The sequence below is a fragment of the Cibotium barometz genome, chromosome 34 (assembly GCF_041138505.1).
Source record: "Cibotium barometz isolate CiBa-2024 chromosome 34, ASM4113850v1, whole genome shotgun sequence".
NCBI lineage: Eukaryota > Viridiplantae > Streptophyta > Polypodiopsida > Cyatheales > Cibotiaceae > Cibotium > Cibotium barometz.
In genome coordinates this window covers 25,541,568-25,558,468 of record NC_141079.1, presented here as the reverse complement: position 1 = coordinate 25,558,468, position 16,901 = coordinate 25,541,568, and the positions used below count along the sequence as shown (strand labels likewise).

The 16,901-nt window shown below is 46.6% G+C and overlaps 2 protein-coding genes across 3 annotated transcripts in view; both read left to right on the top strand.

Annotated features, from left to right (window-relative positions):
* LOC147618822 (uncharacterized) overlaps positions 1-16,901 on the top strand; it is a 121,019-nt gene that overhangs the window by 3,799 nt on the left and 100,319 nt on the right. The window lies entirely within an intron of this gene.
* LOC147618823 (uncharacterized) lies at positions 12,975-15,525 on the top strand. Its single transcript, XM_086774341.1, has 3 exons — positions 12,975-14,233; positions 14,425-14,800; positions 14,931-15,525. Exons 1-3 carry the CDS (start codon positions 12,975-12,977, stop codon positions 15,354-15,356), a joined length of 2,061 nt encoding a protein of 686 aa, XP_086630467.1. The 3' UTR covers positions 15,357-15,525.

Below are 16,901 nucleotides of genomic sequence, written 5' to 3'. Positions count from 1 at the left end.
CTGGGCTGTAATGGTATCCATAGATGCCAGGGGATCCATGAGTAGGAGCCCATCCTCTACTCTGCCAGTGTATATGTCTGCCATGTCATGTGTGAAGTAGATGGTAGTGTGTGGCGTCGGTATGTGGGGGGCTGGTGATACTGGTGATCCGGCTAGTGAAAATGCCAAGTATGTATGATCTGCCCCAATAGGACGAGGTGGAATGGAGAATGAGGTGACAAGCTGTGATGCCTCCAAAGACCCCATAATGTAGTCTACCACCGTGCCTCCGGTCCGTGTATGACCCCCATGTGGGAAGCATGTCAGCCCTCCTGATCCCGGCCACTGTAGCATCCCGTTATAAATAACGAGACGATGCCTGGCTCCCAACTCTAGTAAGTGGTCCCCATAATGTCCTCTGTCTGGTCCAGTGTCCTCTGATGCCCGACTAGCCCCTATCTCCTCTGGATCCACAGGGTGGAGGATCTCCATGTCATCATAGTCATACACCTCACACTGTCTGCTCTGTGTGTGGGCATTGAAGTCGCCCGTAAGAAATACTTCCCCTAGTGTAGAATAATGCATAATCTCCTCTGACAGACAAGTGTATGGCGAGGCTCCTATCTCCTCCTCCTGTGGCATGTCCTCTGTAATGACATAGAGAGAGAGAGAGAGAGAGAGAGAGAGAGAGAGAGAGAAAGAAAGATTTTATTAACGTCTTCCAAAAGACCGAACTCGGCCTATGAGACAAATCAGTGTACCTGTGTGGGGTATCCTCTGTCATCCCAAGAGAGAGAGAGAGAGAGAGAGAGAGAGAGAGATTAAGCGTCTACTAAAGACCCAATGGGCCTATGAGACCAAAGTGATACAATAATGGCCATGGCATATCTCATCATGGAACGGAAAATAAAATAGAACAATTCACTAGAGTGATACAAAACTGTCCCTGGAAATCTGAGAGAGAGAGAGAGAGAGAGAGAGAGAGAGAGAGAGAGAGAGAGAGAGAGAGAAAGAAAGAAAGATATACTAATGTCTGCGAAAGGCCAAAGTGGCCTATGAGACCAAAACATAGTACACAGCTGATGGTGTCTCATCAAAAGTAAGACAAAAAGGACTAAAAAAGTCCTAAAACAGTCCTAAACAGCTATGAAAGGAAAATACTCCTACTGAGGTACAACAAAAGTGTATAATATCTACAAGTAGCATAAGACTGGTGTAATCTGCTCATCTTAGTATCTTTCTCATGGGGTGCTGTAAGATAGAGAAACTAAAGTGGCGGGTGATGATGGCTCTAATCCACCAGTCATGAAGCGGCCGTGGACGAGGTCCTGGTAAGCGTGGGCGTCTCGCTCGACAAAGTGCTATGGCTCTGTCAAGGGTGACTCCTCCTGCAGGACGTCTGGCTTGTCGAGGGGGTAGTGGAAGTCCTGGTCGTATCTGTCGGGGTGGTCCTGGCCCTAAAAAAATCTGTCATGGCTCGCTGGCGGGGTGGATCCTGGTGTGCTGTCCTGGCTCATAGGAGAGCCTCTCAATGGCGTCTGAGCTTCAATATGGTCCCGATAGTGGGCCATCTTCGTGCCTAGTGGTAGGGGGGCCTGGACCATGTCCTTTCTGCATCTAGCCTCACGATGTCCATCCTGATCACCCTATTCTGCTCAGAGCGACTAAGGTCCAAGAAGGGGCAGTCCAGGCTGTAATCAAATGGAGGGAGTGCATCAATCGTCATGCCATGTAATCTCAGCTAGGTACACATCTGGGTGTACCAACATCTTTTATTGCCGTCTGCTGCTAACTGCCTAGAAGAGATAAGTGCTAGGTGTGGGTATCTTTGTCTGGGGAGCTCCCATATCCTCTGCAAAAATGTCACTGACTGGAACAGGGCTTCGGTAACCATTGGTGCGGCTCCTATCTCTGCTCTGACAATCTCATGAGGTACCGATGGTTTGCTCCGAATCATGCGTGCGATCATAGTCACCAATGGTTTCTCTAGTACCTGCCATCCATCATAGAAATCTCTCTCTGATCTGACCTGGTCGACAAGCGGCTCCGTCCTCGTGTGGTAGAGGCTAGGTCCCCGTATGGGTGAGCCATATAAGAGTGTAGGTGTGACCAATGTGTCAAACAACTAGAGTTTGGTGCGCGGCTCCTCAAACTGAATGTAGGCACATTGTCTTTCTTGTGCCCCTAGGGCTGCATATCCACGTGTCAATCTAGCCTCTGCTGCTTGCCTCATAGAGAACTGTGGTCCGCTGAATGTGACTCCTATGTGCACATATGATCTGGTGTACTCCACTGATTCACCTCTAAAAGTGAACTGATGGTTGGATCTAGTCACCCAGGCCTGTGCGGTATTGAAAACCATAATCTTAGTCTTCCCAAGGTTCACTGTGGGGTCCCTATCTACACAAAACGACTGCAAAGCATCCAAATGCTGTTGCAAGCCTTCAGGGGAGTCTGCAATAAGTACAATGTCATCGGCATATAGCAGTATGGATATCCAAACGCCTGCCATGCCAGACTGGTCCCCTGTCCCCCCATCCTGTCAACGTAGTGGGATATCTCATCAATGTAAAGTCCAAAAAGGGTGGGTGATAGTGGGCATTCCTGCTTCACCCCAATGGTGTTAGTCACTGTATCTGACATGCCTCCGGGAGTCCATACTTTTCCTATCACCGCCTCATATAATGCATAAATGCCCTGTTGCGTCTCCTCGGGAACACCAATGTCATGCAATCTCTGAAACCGGCCTCTGATAGGAAACCAGAGTGCGGTAGGAACAATCACTCGTCCACTTGTAGTCTAGATGAAAAACCAAACACAGATTGGGGCTAGAGTGCCCAAATCTGAATACACAGCGACACCTGTTGGCCCCAAAGCTTGGCGCCCCTTGCGGTATTTCTTTATTCCATTAAAATAATATGTATGGCTGAGTACAACACAAAAACCAGCCAAGAGTTTACACCTGTAGTCCAATCTGACTGCCCACAAATCCTTCTCAGCACAGAGGATCTATGCACACAGATCTGTGTCCTCAAGCAACACACTGTGCCTCCCTCTGATCAGCCAAGTTCACAAAGCAGGCCAGCCATGGGCATACATCTGGCATAACTCAAGAGCATGATACATTTTCTCAGCTCAACATACATGTGCTGTTCAATCCCTGTCTTAATCCCTTGTCAATCTGCCATACTCCTCCTCTCACAAGGAGCCAGATAACACATACCTGTAGCAGACATCAAGCAACAGAAAGAGAGATAGATGAACAGAGTCAAGGCTTACCAAGTTCAGCTCGTGAAACAACTCTGGAGGAAGCAACAGCACCAATCTGTGCCTGCAGGCACTTGAATCCAAAATCCTGCTTCACACATGTGCTTGCACTTGCCTGTATCTTCCTCCTGATGCTCACTCCTATGCTGTCCTTGAAAGTACAGATCTGAAAATCAGCACTGTACTTGATTGTACCGCCTCGGGATGCGTGCCAGGCGTTGTACTTGCATAAACAACCTGCTGTCCACTTCTGTACCTGCCTGAATCAGCCTGCACAGGTCTGTCCAGCACCCAGTAAAGCGCCGCCTGCACCTGTATGAGCTGTATCTGACTGCCCGTACACTGTACGGCAGTCGTACAGTAAGGTATGGGCTGGAAAACTGACTGTCCAGCCTGTATAGGGCTTCTGCGCAGCCACCAGCAGCTGCTCTGTGCGCCGCCAGCAACAGAGGAGAAAGAGAGAGAGAGAGAGAGAGTCCAGTACTGGCCGTGTAGTGCTGTACGGCTGGTTCTCTCAGAAAAACAGCAACAAAGCTGATCTTCAGCAGCCGCCTCCTCCTCCTTGAGCTCTTCCACGATAGGATACAAGCGCATGAGGGCTTTCTCCACTTTTGCTACACGACTCCCCAAAAAGGGAGGAGAGAGAGTGAAGAGAGAGAAAACTCCTTTCCAAGTTAATCCCTAGGGCCCCAACTTAATAAGTTCCTAGGGCCACTAAGGCCTAGGGGCAAACTTCAATAAACATTCAAACTTAATGTTTTAATGTTCCCCCTTCACACCTAGGGATGTCCACACATCTTAAACACTGTCCGGGCACCCCCCATGTGAATCATAAAATATTCTGACTCTGCAACCACCATGCACACACTTGTCCTGCTCCATTTTCACAGGGCCATGACATACCCCCCTCTTGAAAGATGGCAAGCGTCCTCGATTGCATTCTGGTGATGCATCAAAATATCCAAAAGTGAAATATACAATATGGCAAGATCAGCGTCCCAATCTCTCTGAGCCATACACATGTATCATCATTCACTGCAAACCAATGGCATAGTAATAGTCCAAGTTGTATACCACTGTGAACCATACATATCCACAAAAATGTCCATGTGACTAGTACACATATATCATAGAAGTCCCATAAACAGATGTACTGTCAGCCTCAGTACCTTCGGATGAGATAAAATCTGCACCAAGCGACCTCTAGATGTCATCTGAGCCTGTCTGTATCAAGGGAGTGGAGGTGCTACCCCCCTCTTGAGCATCAGGTAATGCTCCAGACCCATGCTCTGCTGAACCTGAATGAGCCACAATAAGAGTCGGCTCTAACTCAAAGGCATCGAGATAAAGCTGCAAAACCTGAGGTGAATCTGTTAAGTCACCTTCCTCCATCCACTTCGCATCCATCGGTGACTAGTTCTTGAACTTCACAAGATAGCGACGGGAAACTTTACCTCGTACCTTCCTTTCTTTATGTGCCAGTATCTGCTCTGGAATCAGAACCTCATCAAGTTCCTCAACTTCCGGCTGAGCCTCATCTGATACATCCTCAGGCACATCCCCACGGAAAGGTCTAAGAAGACTCACGTGAAAAGCATTGTGAATCCTCCAGTGATCTGGTAACTTCAATCGATAGGTTACCTCACCAATCTTTTCCAAAACCTGAAAAGGCCCATAATATCGCATACTCAACTTAGGGAATAAGCGCTCTTTACCCTTCATCTTCTTGAGTCTAGCCTTTTCAAAGCGCAAAAGAACCCAATCACCCAATGCAAACTGCAAATCACGTCTGTGACGGTCTGCGGCTTTCTTTTGCTTCTGCTGAGTTTTCTGGAGGGCCAACTTAACTCTCCGATAAGCTTCATCCAAGCTCTCCACATACTGATCAGCCTCAAAGATCTTATCCTTTGTATGCAAAATGGGTGGTACCTTCTTCCCTCCTTCTACAATCTCAAAAGGCGCCTTGCCTGTAGAGCTATGTACAGTGTTGTTATATGCAAACTCCACCAAAGGAAGATACTTTTCCCATTGTTGCTTGTGCTCTGACACATAACACTTGAGAAGATCCAACACTGTAGAGTTAGCCTCTTCTGACTGACCATCTGTCTGTGGATGAAATGACGATGAAAACTTGAGAGTTGTACCCATGTTGTCAAACAACCCTCTCCAAAACAAACTCGTCATCCGTGGATCACGGTCACTAATGATAGACGTAGGCAAGCCATGATACTTGAAGATGTTCGCCATGAACAACTTCACCATATGATCCACTTTAATTGTCTTCCGCACGGGAATGAAATGAGCCTGCTTACTGAACCTGCATATGATAGTCCAGATGCCATCATTTCCCGTTTGTGTCCGTGGAAGATCAAATACAAAATCCATGGCAATGCTCTCCCAAGGTCTATCCGGAATAGGTAAAGGCTGTAATAACCCTGGTGTCTTCTGACGGTCAAACTTTACCTTCTGACATACGATGCATTGCCTCACAAAGGCATCAACATCTCTTCTCAAGGTTGGCCAATAAAAGAAAGTCTCCACTGCTTTGACTGTGGCGTCAATACCTCTATGACCTGCATACGGTGGAGCATGACTTTCAATCATAACCTTGAGTCGCAATGGCCTGGTAACACACAGTCTGCCATGCATCAATAAAAACCCATCTCTGAGAGTGTAATGCTCATGCCGCTGACCCTCAGACATCTGATCATACAACCTTTCAAAATCCTCATCATGGGCATACTGCTCTTTCATTTCATCAAGCTCATGATGATAAGCAAGTGAAACTGCAGAGACCTGTGGCTTGCGTGACAAAGCATCTGCCACTACATTCTTTTTGCCTTCCACATGCACAATCTGGAAGTGAAACATTGACAAAAAGTTTGCCCAACGCATATGCTTCTCTGAAAGCTTAGTCTGCGTGAGGAAATATCGCAAGGTCTGATGATCTGTCTGCACAGTGAAATCAGCCCCAAGCAAGTAGTGTTTCCATGTAGAAAGAGCGTGAATTACAGCCAACATCTCTTTCTCATACACCTGCAAATGCTTCTCGGCATCTTGCAAAACTCTACTCTCATAGGCTATCACATGTCCCTCTTGCATGAGAACTGCACCAATGCTACTTCCACATGCATCACACTGGACAACAAAAGCCTTTCGGAGGTCCGGTAACACCAATACTGGGTCCGAAGTAAGCTTTTCTTTGAGCTTTTTGAATGCTGTAATTTCCCGATCAGCCCATCTAAACGGAGTTGCTTTCTTCGTCAAAGCATGAAGAGGTGAAGCAATTTCAGCAAAGTGCCGTATGTAACGCCTATAATAGGAACACAATCCTAGAAAGCTGCGTACATCATGCACGGTCCTCAAAGCTGGCCAATTAAGTATTGCTTCCACCTTTGCTGGATCCATACGGACTCCATGACCAGACACAATATGCCCCAAGAAATGTATCTCCTGCAAGAAAAACTCACTCTTCTTGCCATTAACCACCAACCTATGGTTTCTGAGTTCTGCAAACACAATGGCTAAATGCATTCTATGCTCTTCCTCAGTTTGTGAATGCACAATCATATCATCAAAGAATGTGCCCACAAACTCTCTATGAGGCCTGAAAATCCTGTCCATCATTCTGTTAAATGTGGCAGCCGCATTTGTCAAACCAAAGGGCATAACCAAGAACTCATACAACCCAAATGTGGTTTGGAATGCTGTCTTATGCACATCCTCGGGTCTAATGCGTATCTGATGATACCCGCTTTTCAAGTCAATACGACTAAAAACTGTGGAGCCCTGTAAGCGGTCCAATATGTCATCGATCCTCGGTATGGGGAATCGATTCTTGATGGTATTCTTATTCAGCGCCCTGTAATCAATACACATGCGCCAAGAACCATCCTTCTTCTGCACTAAGAGCACAGGTGAGCAAAAGGGTGATGAGCTAGGCTGAATCAACCCCTTATTCAAAAGCTCCTGCACCTGACTCATAATCTCTTCCTGTTGGGCTGCACTAACACGATACGGCGGTCTATTCGGTGGAGTACTACCAGGAATCAGATCTATGGCATGATCTTCTGGCCTCTCAGGAGGTAATTCTCCTGGCAATGACTCGGAAAAACAGTCTTGAAACCCACTTAAGAAATCAGCCCTGTCCTTATCTAACATTGACAAATTAGACGTAGACTCATCATCCTGTGCATCCTTTACATAAATCAAGTACGCGGAAAGATGCTTTTTCATTACTGATGAAATCGCCGAAGCGGATACAATAGGAACAGATTCCCCTTTGAGTTTTACATCCAATACATGCTCTTTCCCTCTATGAGTCAGAGTAATTTTCCTGTTGTAAGTATCCACCACCGCATGTACCCTGTGGCACCATGGCATCCCCAACAAAACATCACAGCCATCCAAAGGCATGATGAAGAACTCCTCACTGTCCACATAACCCTGCAAATGAAGCCGAAGCTTCCGAATAATAGGAGTAACGGGTTCTGCATACCCTGGACAAGCCATATTTGCCTCATGTAACGGCCCCATCTCCTCTGCGCGAATCCCCAATCGGCCAGCCAAATCTGGTGAAATGAAGTTGGCTCTAGCACCTGTGTCAAAGAAAATCAAAGCATTCTGATCTCTCACTTTGCCCCATGCCCTGCACAACTCTGTAGCTTCACCACTTAGCTGCTCACCCACAAGATCAGGAACTAAGCCTGCAGAAGGCTTTTGTTTCTTTGGCTTGGGCTCTCCTTTATTGTCAGGGTCCTTCTTGGACGTTCTCTTGGGACAATTGAATGACATATGCCCCTCTTCAGTACAGTAAAAACACTTTTGAGCATCTCTCAAAGCCTGTCTTTCCTCAGAAGTCCTCTTGGGCATTGGCAACTTCTTATACTTTGTCTCTGAAGACCCTTTAGTATCACGAGAAGCATGCCCAAACTTTTCAGCTTTCTTGCCCAACTTCTTACTGCCTTTAAATCCAGATGAACCACCTGTGAGTAACGCATTAGCTGTCATAGCATTCTCAATCATCTGTGACATGTTCGTTACTCTCGTCTTTATACAGTAATCTCGTACCTCCTTGGGCAGCCCACAACAATACTTCTCAACCTGCTCAGATAATGGCACGGCACGATAAGAAGTCACTGGGAGTAGTGCTTCCCAAAACTTCTTGTTATAATCCTCCAAACTATCACACTTTGAAGCATCCAGCTTGTGCCATGCGGTCATAACATCCACCTCAAATGTAGATGTGAGCCATACGGAAGAGAAAACCTGTTTGAATTGGACCCATGTGGTGGGTGCTATGCCCTGCAAAAGAAGAGTAGACCACCACTGCAAAGCATTGCCCTTGAGAAAAGTGGCAACTTTCCTCACCTTCGAGGACTCTGTGTAATTCCCACCAGAAAAAGCAGCATCAAACTGCTGTAAAAAGGTAAGTGCTTTAAGTTTATCCTTGGCCCCACTGAAAGTGTCAAACTTTACTGCAGCTCCCCCTTCCTTGTAATCCTTCGCCTTTCCCATAGGCGTTAGATTATCATATGGAAGTGGTTTCGTGAGATTGCTGCCCCCAACATTCATACCCATCATTGGGTCAACATTTCCCATTCCAGCACTAGGCATACCATACATCCCAGCCATGTTTCCAAACATTCCATGCTGCATACCTGGCTGCATGCCACCAAACATATTGCCTTGCATCCCAGGTTGCATGCTTCCAAACACATTTCCTTGCATACCGGACTGAAAATTGGCTCCAAAAGGCCCATACATACCCATGCCTCCCTGAGGATAACTCCCAGTCATGGATTGAAACACCGAGCCACCACCAAAGTACCCTGGATGCATGTTCTGCTGAGGAATAGGTGGCTGTCCATAGAAGGAACTCTGTGGGTTAGCACCAAAAGCATGCTGCATATTCGGAAACTGGGCAGGAGATGGATCCTGTGGAGTGGTACCACTATGACCTTGAGAAAGATTCTTCGAATGAACCTTCTTCTTCTTTTTCTGGGGCTCTGTGCGGGGCTCTGAGCGAGATCTCAAAAATTCAGCAAATCTCTCACTCTGAGTGAGCTGCATAAAAGTATCCATAACACTAGCCAAGCGATCTTTGAACCGAGCATCATCATCCTCTTTACCATGCACATCTTCTGGCTGTGTTACATCCTCATAAGGCTCAACATCTGCAGCTTGTTCTCCTGCAAAAATATCCTCAGATACATCTCTTTCAAGAGAAGACTCTTGCTCTTCTTCTTCTTGATAGAAGTACTCTTCCTCTGTATCAGACATGATTGCTGAATTTTCAGCGATGGCTTTCTCCAAAGCAACCACGAGCTCACCCCCTTCAGAAAGTTGATGAGTGGTCCCGGGGACGGAACCTTGAAACCGGCCTCTGATAGGAAACCAGAGTGCGGTAGGAACAATCACTCGTCCACTTGTAGTCTAGATGAAAAACCAAACACAGATTGGGGCTAGAGTGCCCAAATCTGAATACACAGCGACACCTGTTGGCCCCAAAGCTTGGCGCCCCTTGCGGTATTTCTTTATTCCATTAAAATAATATGTATGGCTGAGTACAACACAAAAACCAGCCAAGAGTTTACACCTGTAGTCCAATCTGACTGCCCACAAATCCTTCTCAGCACAGAGGATCTATGCACACAGATCTGTGTCCTCAAGCAACACACTGTGCCTCCCTCTGATCAGCCAAGTTCACAAAGCAGGCCAGCCATGGGCATACATCTGGCATAACTCAAGAGCATGATACATTTTCTCAGCTCAACATACATGTGCTGTTCAATCCCTGTCTTAATCCCTTGTCAATCTGCCATACTCCTCCTCTCACAAGGAGCCAGATAACACATACCTGTAGCAGACATCAAGCAACAGAAAGAGAGATAGATGAACAGAGTCAAGGCTTACCAAGTTCAGCTCGTGAAACAACTCTGGAGGAAGCAACAGCACCAATCTGTGCCTGCAGGCACTTGAATCCAAAATCCTGCTTCACACATGTGCTTGCACTTGCCTGTATCTTCCTCCTGATGCTCACTCCTATGCTGTCCTTGAAAGTACAGATCTGAAAATCAGCACTGTACTTGATTGTACCGCCTCGGGATGCGTGCCAGGCGTTGTACTTGCATAAACAACCTGCTGTCCACTTCTGTACCTGCCTGAATCAGCCTGCACAGGTCTGTCCAGCACCCAGTAAAGCGCCGCCTGCACCTGTATGAGCTGTATCTGACTGCCCGTACACTGTACGGCAGTCGTACAGTAAGGTATGGGCTGGAAAACTGACTGTCCAGCCTGTATAGGGCTTCTGCGCAGCCACCAGCAGCTGCTCTGTGCGCCGCCAGCAACAGAGGAGAAAGAGAGAGAGAGAGAGAGAGTCCAGTACTGGCCGTGTAGTGCTGTACGGCTGGTTCTCTCAGAAAAACAGCAACAAAGCTGATCTTCAGCAGCCGCCTCCTCCTCCTTGAGCTCTTCCACGATAGGATACAAGCGCATGAGGGCTTTCTCCACTTTTGCTACACGACTCCCCAAAAAGGGAGGAGAGAGAGTGAAGAGAGAGAAAACTCCTTTCCAAGTTAATCCCTAGGGCCCCAACTTAATAAGTTCCTAGGGCCACTAAGGCCTAGGGGCAAACTTCAATAAACATTCAAACTTAATGTTTTAATGTTCCCCCTTCACACCTAGGGATGTCCACACATCTTAAACACTGTCCGGGCACCCCCCATGTGAATCATAAAATATTCTGACTCTGCAACCACCATGCACACACTTGTCCTGCTCCATTTTCACAGGGCCATGACAATCTCCTCCTGAGTCCGGCACGTGGTACCGCGTCAAAGGCATTGCACAAGTCCACAAAGCAGCAATATATCCTCTTCCCCCGTGCTTGTCCCTCCTCAATGAGAGCCCTGAGGGTAAATATGTGATCCAAAGTCGTGAAACTTCGTCTGAAACTTGCCTGCCCAGGTGCTCTGAGTCCATGTGTCTCATCCCATCTACTCAGCTCTCGATCCAAAATAGATCTGAATATCTTGGCCAAGCAATGGCCAATCATGATGGTCCTGTAGTTCCCTGGTATCATGGGGTCACCACTCTTAAATAGAGGTACAATAGTATGTGCCGACCAACTGTCTGGGAAACCTTCGCAAATGGCCCTGTTAAACATGTGTACTAGCAGTGGTGCCAATACATCTTTGGCATGTGAAAAATGTTCTGCCACCAGACCATGCTGGTCTTGGGCTCTTCCATTACGTAGTCTGTCAATAGCATCCAAAACCATCCGAATGGTGACAAAAGTACTATGATCCGGGCGAGTCGCTGACAGATGAGGGATGGGGGGCTGCGCTGGTACTTCATATAAAGTTCTTGCATATTCATGCCATGCTTGGCTGTCGCTCATGGAACATCTTCCACGCCCTCTTGCTATCCTGCCCCAAAAATAGATGGTATATCTCCATCTCAAGCTTGGCCAGGTAATCTCGCTTCTTCTTCCGCACAAGGCGTTTGAACAGCGTTCTAGCCTGTCTCTGTGTGTGGATGCCAAGGGTGATCTCCCGCTACAAGCGGTCACGAGTCTCGCGACATTCATCATCGTACCAACCATTCTGTAGGGCCGTATGGCGAGGAGGGGTAGAAAGAGGGGGGGTATACAGGAAAGCATATGCTACTGAACCATGTAATACATCTGCCAACTCTTTCATAAGCTCATCAAGTGGACTGCTCGGGTCAAGAGCGAACAGACCATCATATACTGCGCTGCCATTTACCCTAGAGGTCTCCCGAGTAAAGTGATATCTTGGGTATCTGGTATGACTAGAGGGTGGTGTGCCTCTAACATATCCACAAGTCACAGAAAATGTCAAATATGCATGGTCTGTTGCTATCCCAATGGGTCTGCCCGAAAGGGAGAGATCCTGTATATCATGTATCAAGGTAGGTGAGCCCATCAGGTAATCCACTGTAGTAGTTCCTCCCTTTTTGTTCCACCATGTGAGAGCATCTGAACCTGGCCAACGGGATAGGCCATTATAGATAACTAGCCCATGTGCACTCCCCAAAGCTAGGAAGTGTCTCACATATTCTGTCACCTCTCCTGTGTCCTGGGCAGATCTCTGCATCCCTATCTCATCCGTTGCTAGCTCGTGGTACATGGGCTCATCTGTAGCATAGAGAGCTGATTGTTCCCGGCCTGTACGTGCATCATAGTTGCAAAAAAACGCGTTTCAAACTTTAGGCTACTCGTTTGAAACGTGCAAACGTTTCAAACGTTTGAAACGCGTTTTTTTGCTGGGCCAGTTTTTTTTTATGATAGAAAACGTACGATGCAGTATCTCCTGGCATTTCAGTTTTGAAAGTGACGCTTGAAAGAGACGTTTCCAGCCTTTGAAGTCTTCCAGGTTTGCTTGCACCCCTACCTACGCACCAGTCCTTCTCCCCCGGCCCCTACGCACCGTAGGTAACAGGTTTGTACTAACCCTAAATCCTGATTTTTTCTGATTTTGGACCAAATTTCAGATTTGAAATTTGGGCATTTTTTGCCAGGTTGCCTACATTGGTGCATGCACACCTTGCCTACGCACCAAGCCTACTCCTCCGGCCCCTACGCACCCTGCTTCTCAGGTTTTTAATAACCCTAAATGCTGATTTTTTCTGATTTTGGACCAAATTTCAGATTTGAAATTTGGGCATTTCTTGCCAGGTTGCCCAAATTTCTTCATTCATTCATCATGCCTCGGGCTAAGGATGCCATGTGGAACCACGTAACTCCTGTGAGCAGATATGGGGGTTCAGGCACAGAAAGGTGGAAATGCAATTTTTGTGCCAAAGTGTCAGGTGGGTCTATTATTAGGGTAAAGGCCCATTTTACAGGAGTAAGAGGGGAAGGCATTGGCCCTTGCAGTCAAGTACCAAGAGAGGTTGTAGCGTCTCTTCAGCAATGGAAGAGAGAACATGAAGCAGCAAAGGGAATTCAGCCTATTGATGATGATGTACAGGATACAGATTCTGTAGGTGATGTGTCCAAAAGAGCTAGGACAGAGGATGATTTGCAGAGTCAAGCAGGTGGGTCTAGCTCCATTCCTGTAGCCCACAGATCTTCATTGCCCACCGTGCCTTCTCTAAAGAGGGCAGGCATTAAAGCAGGCATACAAAAGCAAGCTGTCAAGGAGGCCACACGTGAATTGACAAAGTTGTTTATACAATGCGCTTTGTCATTTCACGTCGTGCGTACTCCTCGTTGGAAGAAGGCCATTAAAGCTATCAGCCGCATTGGGTATGAGTGGGAGGGTCCATCTTATGAGTCCCTTCGCAAAACCCACTTAAGGAAGGAGAAGAAGGCAGTGGAGCTTGAGATGGAGCCTTTGAAGGCAACCTGGCAGAAATATGGATGCACATTGCTTTGTGATGGCTGGACAGACATGAGAAAGAGAAATGTATATAACATTTTGGTGTCCTGTTGTAAGGGCACAATGTTTTTGCGTGCCATTGATGCCTCGGTTCCAGGTACAGTTGTTACTGGAGCATTCATATGGAGACATTTGCGTGAGGCAGTGCTAGAGATTGGCCCAGAGAACATAGTGCAGGTAGTTACAGATAATGGGTCAAATTGTGTATCTATGGGCAGGATGTTAGAGGATGAGTTTCCAAAGATAGTGTGGACTCCATGTGCATCACACAGCTTGGACCTCTTGATAGAGGATGTGGCCAAAATTGGGTGGATTGCCGACCTCTTTAGTACTTCTCGGAGCATGGTGAAGTTTGTCACCAAGAGGCCAAAGGTTTTAGCTATGTTTCGTGCACACAGTGATTTGGAGTTGTTGAAGCCCTCAAACACCAGGTTTGCTTACATGCTCATTGTGGTTGAGAGGCTTGTGCGGGTCCGTACAGGTTTACTCCGCACTGTTGTCTCTCAGGAGTGGATGGCATGGGATGATAGAGAGCATCCCAAGGCAGTAGCATTTGTGCGCGCGGTAATGCGAGACACTTGGTGGGCTGAGGCCCTTGCACTTGTCACGGCCACTCAGCCTATATATAGTGTGCTTCGCATTACGGACATGGAGGGCAGCACCCTTGGACTCTTATATGAGTTCATGGACCGCATTGGAGAGGCCCTAGATCGATGCACTATACTATCAGCTGAGAGGTATGTATCATTGTATGTCATTGTTGTTCTTTTAGTTGCCAGTGGCCACATTATACATTGATATTAATTCCATGCTTCCAAGTGTCGTTGAACAGGATCCAGGACATCAGGGAGGTGTGGAACCGTAGATGGGATTGGTTTCATAGGCCAATCCATGCGGTTGCCCATATACTACACCCACTATGGCGGAATGAGGAGCAGTTCAACAATGAGGAGCTAGAAGAGGGATGGCAGTCTTACATCCAGACCTGGACTGGAGGTGATGTTCAGCTCCTCAGGAAGTTAGAGGATGAGCTCCTAGTATTTCGGAATGGGAGTCATGCCTTTGGGAGAGCCACTGCAGTTTTGAGAGAGACTCAGCTTCAGCCAGTCTCTTGGTGGGAGAAATATGGCATCGGTACTCCAGTTCTGGTAAGTGCCCACTGACAAGTTACAACTTACATGTAATAAGTTTGCACTTTGAAGTAACAACTTAGTACTTACAACTTATATAAGTTGTTTCTTCTTATTATTTATAAAGTTTTCTGTTATCTTTTGACAGAAACGCCTTGCATTACGAGTCCTCTCACAGGATTGCAGCTCTGGTCCATGTGAGAGAAACTGGAGCACATGGGCCCTCTTCCATACAAAGAAGAGGAACAAATTGTCCACTGCTCAATTAGAACGGTTGGTGTATTGTCATTGCAACCTCCGTTTAATTGAGCAGCAAGGCAATCCCATTGAGCCGCGCCAAGTGAATGTCGACAAGATCGACATAGAGAAAGTGAAGGACGTACCAGAGATCCCTGCTGAGGAGCGCGACATCTATGCCATGCTATACGAGGAGATGATGGCACCAGCTACTATGACACGATCACGGGCACCGACATCAGCAGATCATGCATCTACGAGTGCTGAGGCTGAGGCTGAGGCTTCATCTTCTTACGACACAGACTCACATTCCTCAGAGGAGGATGATGCTGAGTAGTTACTAGTTACTACTAGTGACTCTTGACTCTTGACACTTGAGTCTAGAGTTGAGAGTCCAGACTCCAGACATTGGAGACCATTTGTTTTTTCAGAGTTTTTGTATTTGGTCTTTCGGTACAGACATCTGTATTTCAGATTTCAGATTTATCATTTGACACTATTCACTAGTGCTTAGTATGTTGCTTAGTATGTTGTAAGTTGTAACTTGTAACTTCAAACTGGTTATGCTATTAATAATTATATGGGTTTTTGCCATCTATGATCTAATTCCTGATTCCTGAAGACTGCCATGTATCATGTATGATGTATCATGATTCATGTTACATGTATGATCATTGTATGATGTAAATTGTAATCATGTATGATGTATTAAGAATCAGGATTCAGTATGAAATTTGAATCATGGATTCATCATTCATGATGTATCATGATTCATGTATATGAAAGTTGAATGTAGATTTTAGCATTAAACTGTACCAAACATAAATTTATGGACACCCCCCTAAAAAAAACCTGGAAAAAACACCTGAAAAAAAATTTGAAAAAAACTTTTAAAAAACTTTTGGAAATTTGTTTGAAACGTTTTTGAAACGTTTCAAACACGTTTCAAAAACGCGTTTCAAAAAACGTGTGGCAACTATGACGTGCATTAAAGTCCCCTGTTAGTAGTACATCTCCCAAGCTCGCAAATCTCATGATGTCCTCGTACAACAGCATATATGGTGATTCTCCTGGCGCAGCATATCTGGAATGTGCCGGTGGGAAGTAGCATACTGCAATGTAAATGTCCCGAGGTCTATTTGTGCTCACTTTGATCCACATGTAGCATGCGTCTGCACCTCTATGCATCACATGTACTGCCTCCCGTAAGTCCTCCTTAACAGTACTGCTACCCCCACTTCCTCTAATCCCCCCTGCTATGCGTGGTTGGGGTCGACATACTGATTCCCATCTATACCCAGGAACCTCCGGTAATTTACTCCCTGCACATTGGTGTGTTTCTGTATACATGGCAATATCCCGGCCTTGAAAGTGTCCTCGAAGTACCTGTCAGAATACGCAGCGGAGATGATGACCAAATCTGGGAACACAAGAGCAAAAACGCAGGCAGAAAAACAAAAAAACGAGTGTAACTCTGCTCTATATACACAAGAAGATCCCGAGAAATGATACAAATAGTGGTGTGGGGCTGGGGGCCTATATATATGCCCCTGGGAGAGCAGTCGGCCAGCATAGGAAGTGCCCACGACTGCTGAAAAATGTCCACGACTGCATAAATGCAGTCGGCCAGTAGAAAAGTGCCCACGACTGAGGAACTGCAGTCAGCCAGTAGTCTAGCAGCCCACGACTCATGTGCATGCAGTCGGCCAGCACTGGAGTGCTCCTGGCATCCTCTGACAACCCTCCCAACCACTGGAAAAATGGAAAAAAATAGGGGAAAAATACGGGGAGTGAGGAAAAATGATAAAACACCTGATAAGGGCGGGCACACCCACAACAAAGGCCCTGGTGTATAAATCTAGACAGGAGATGACTTCTAACA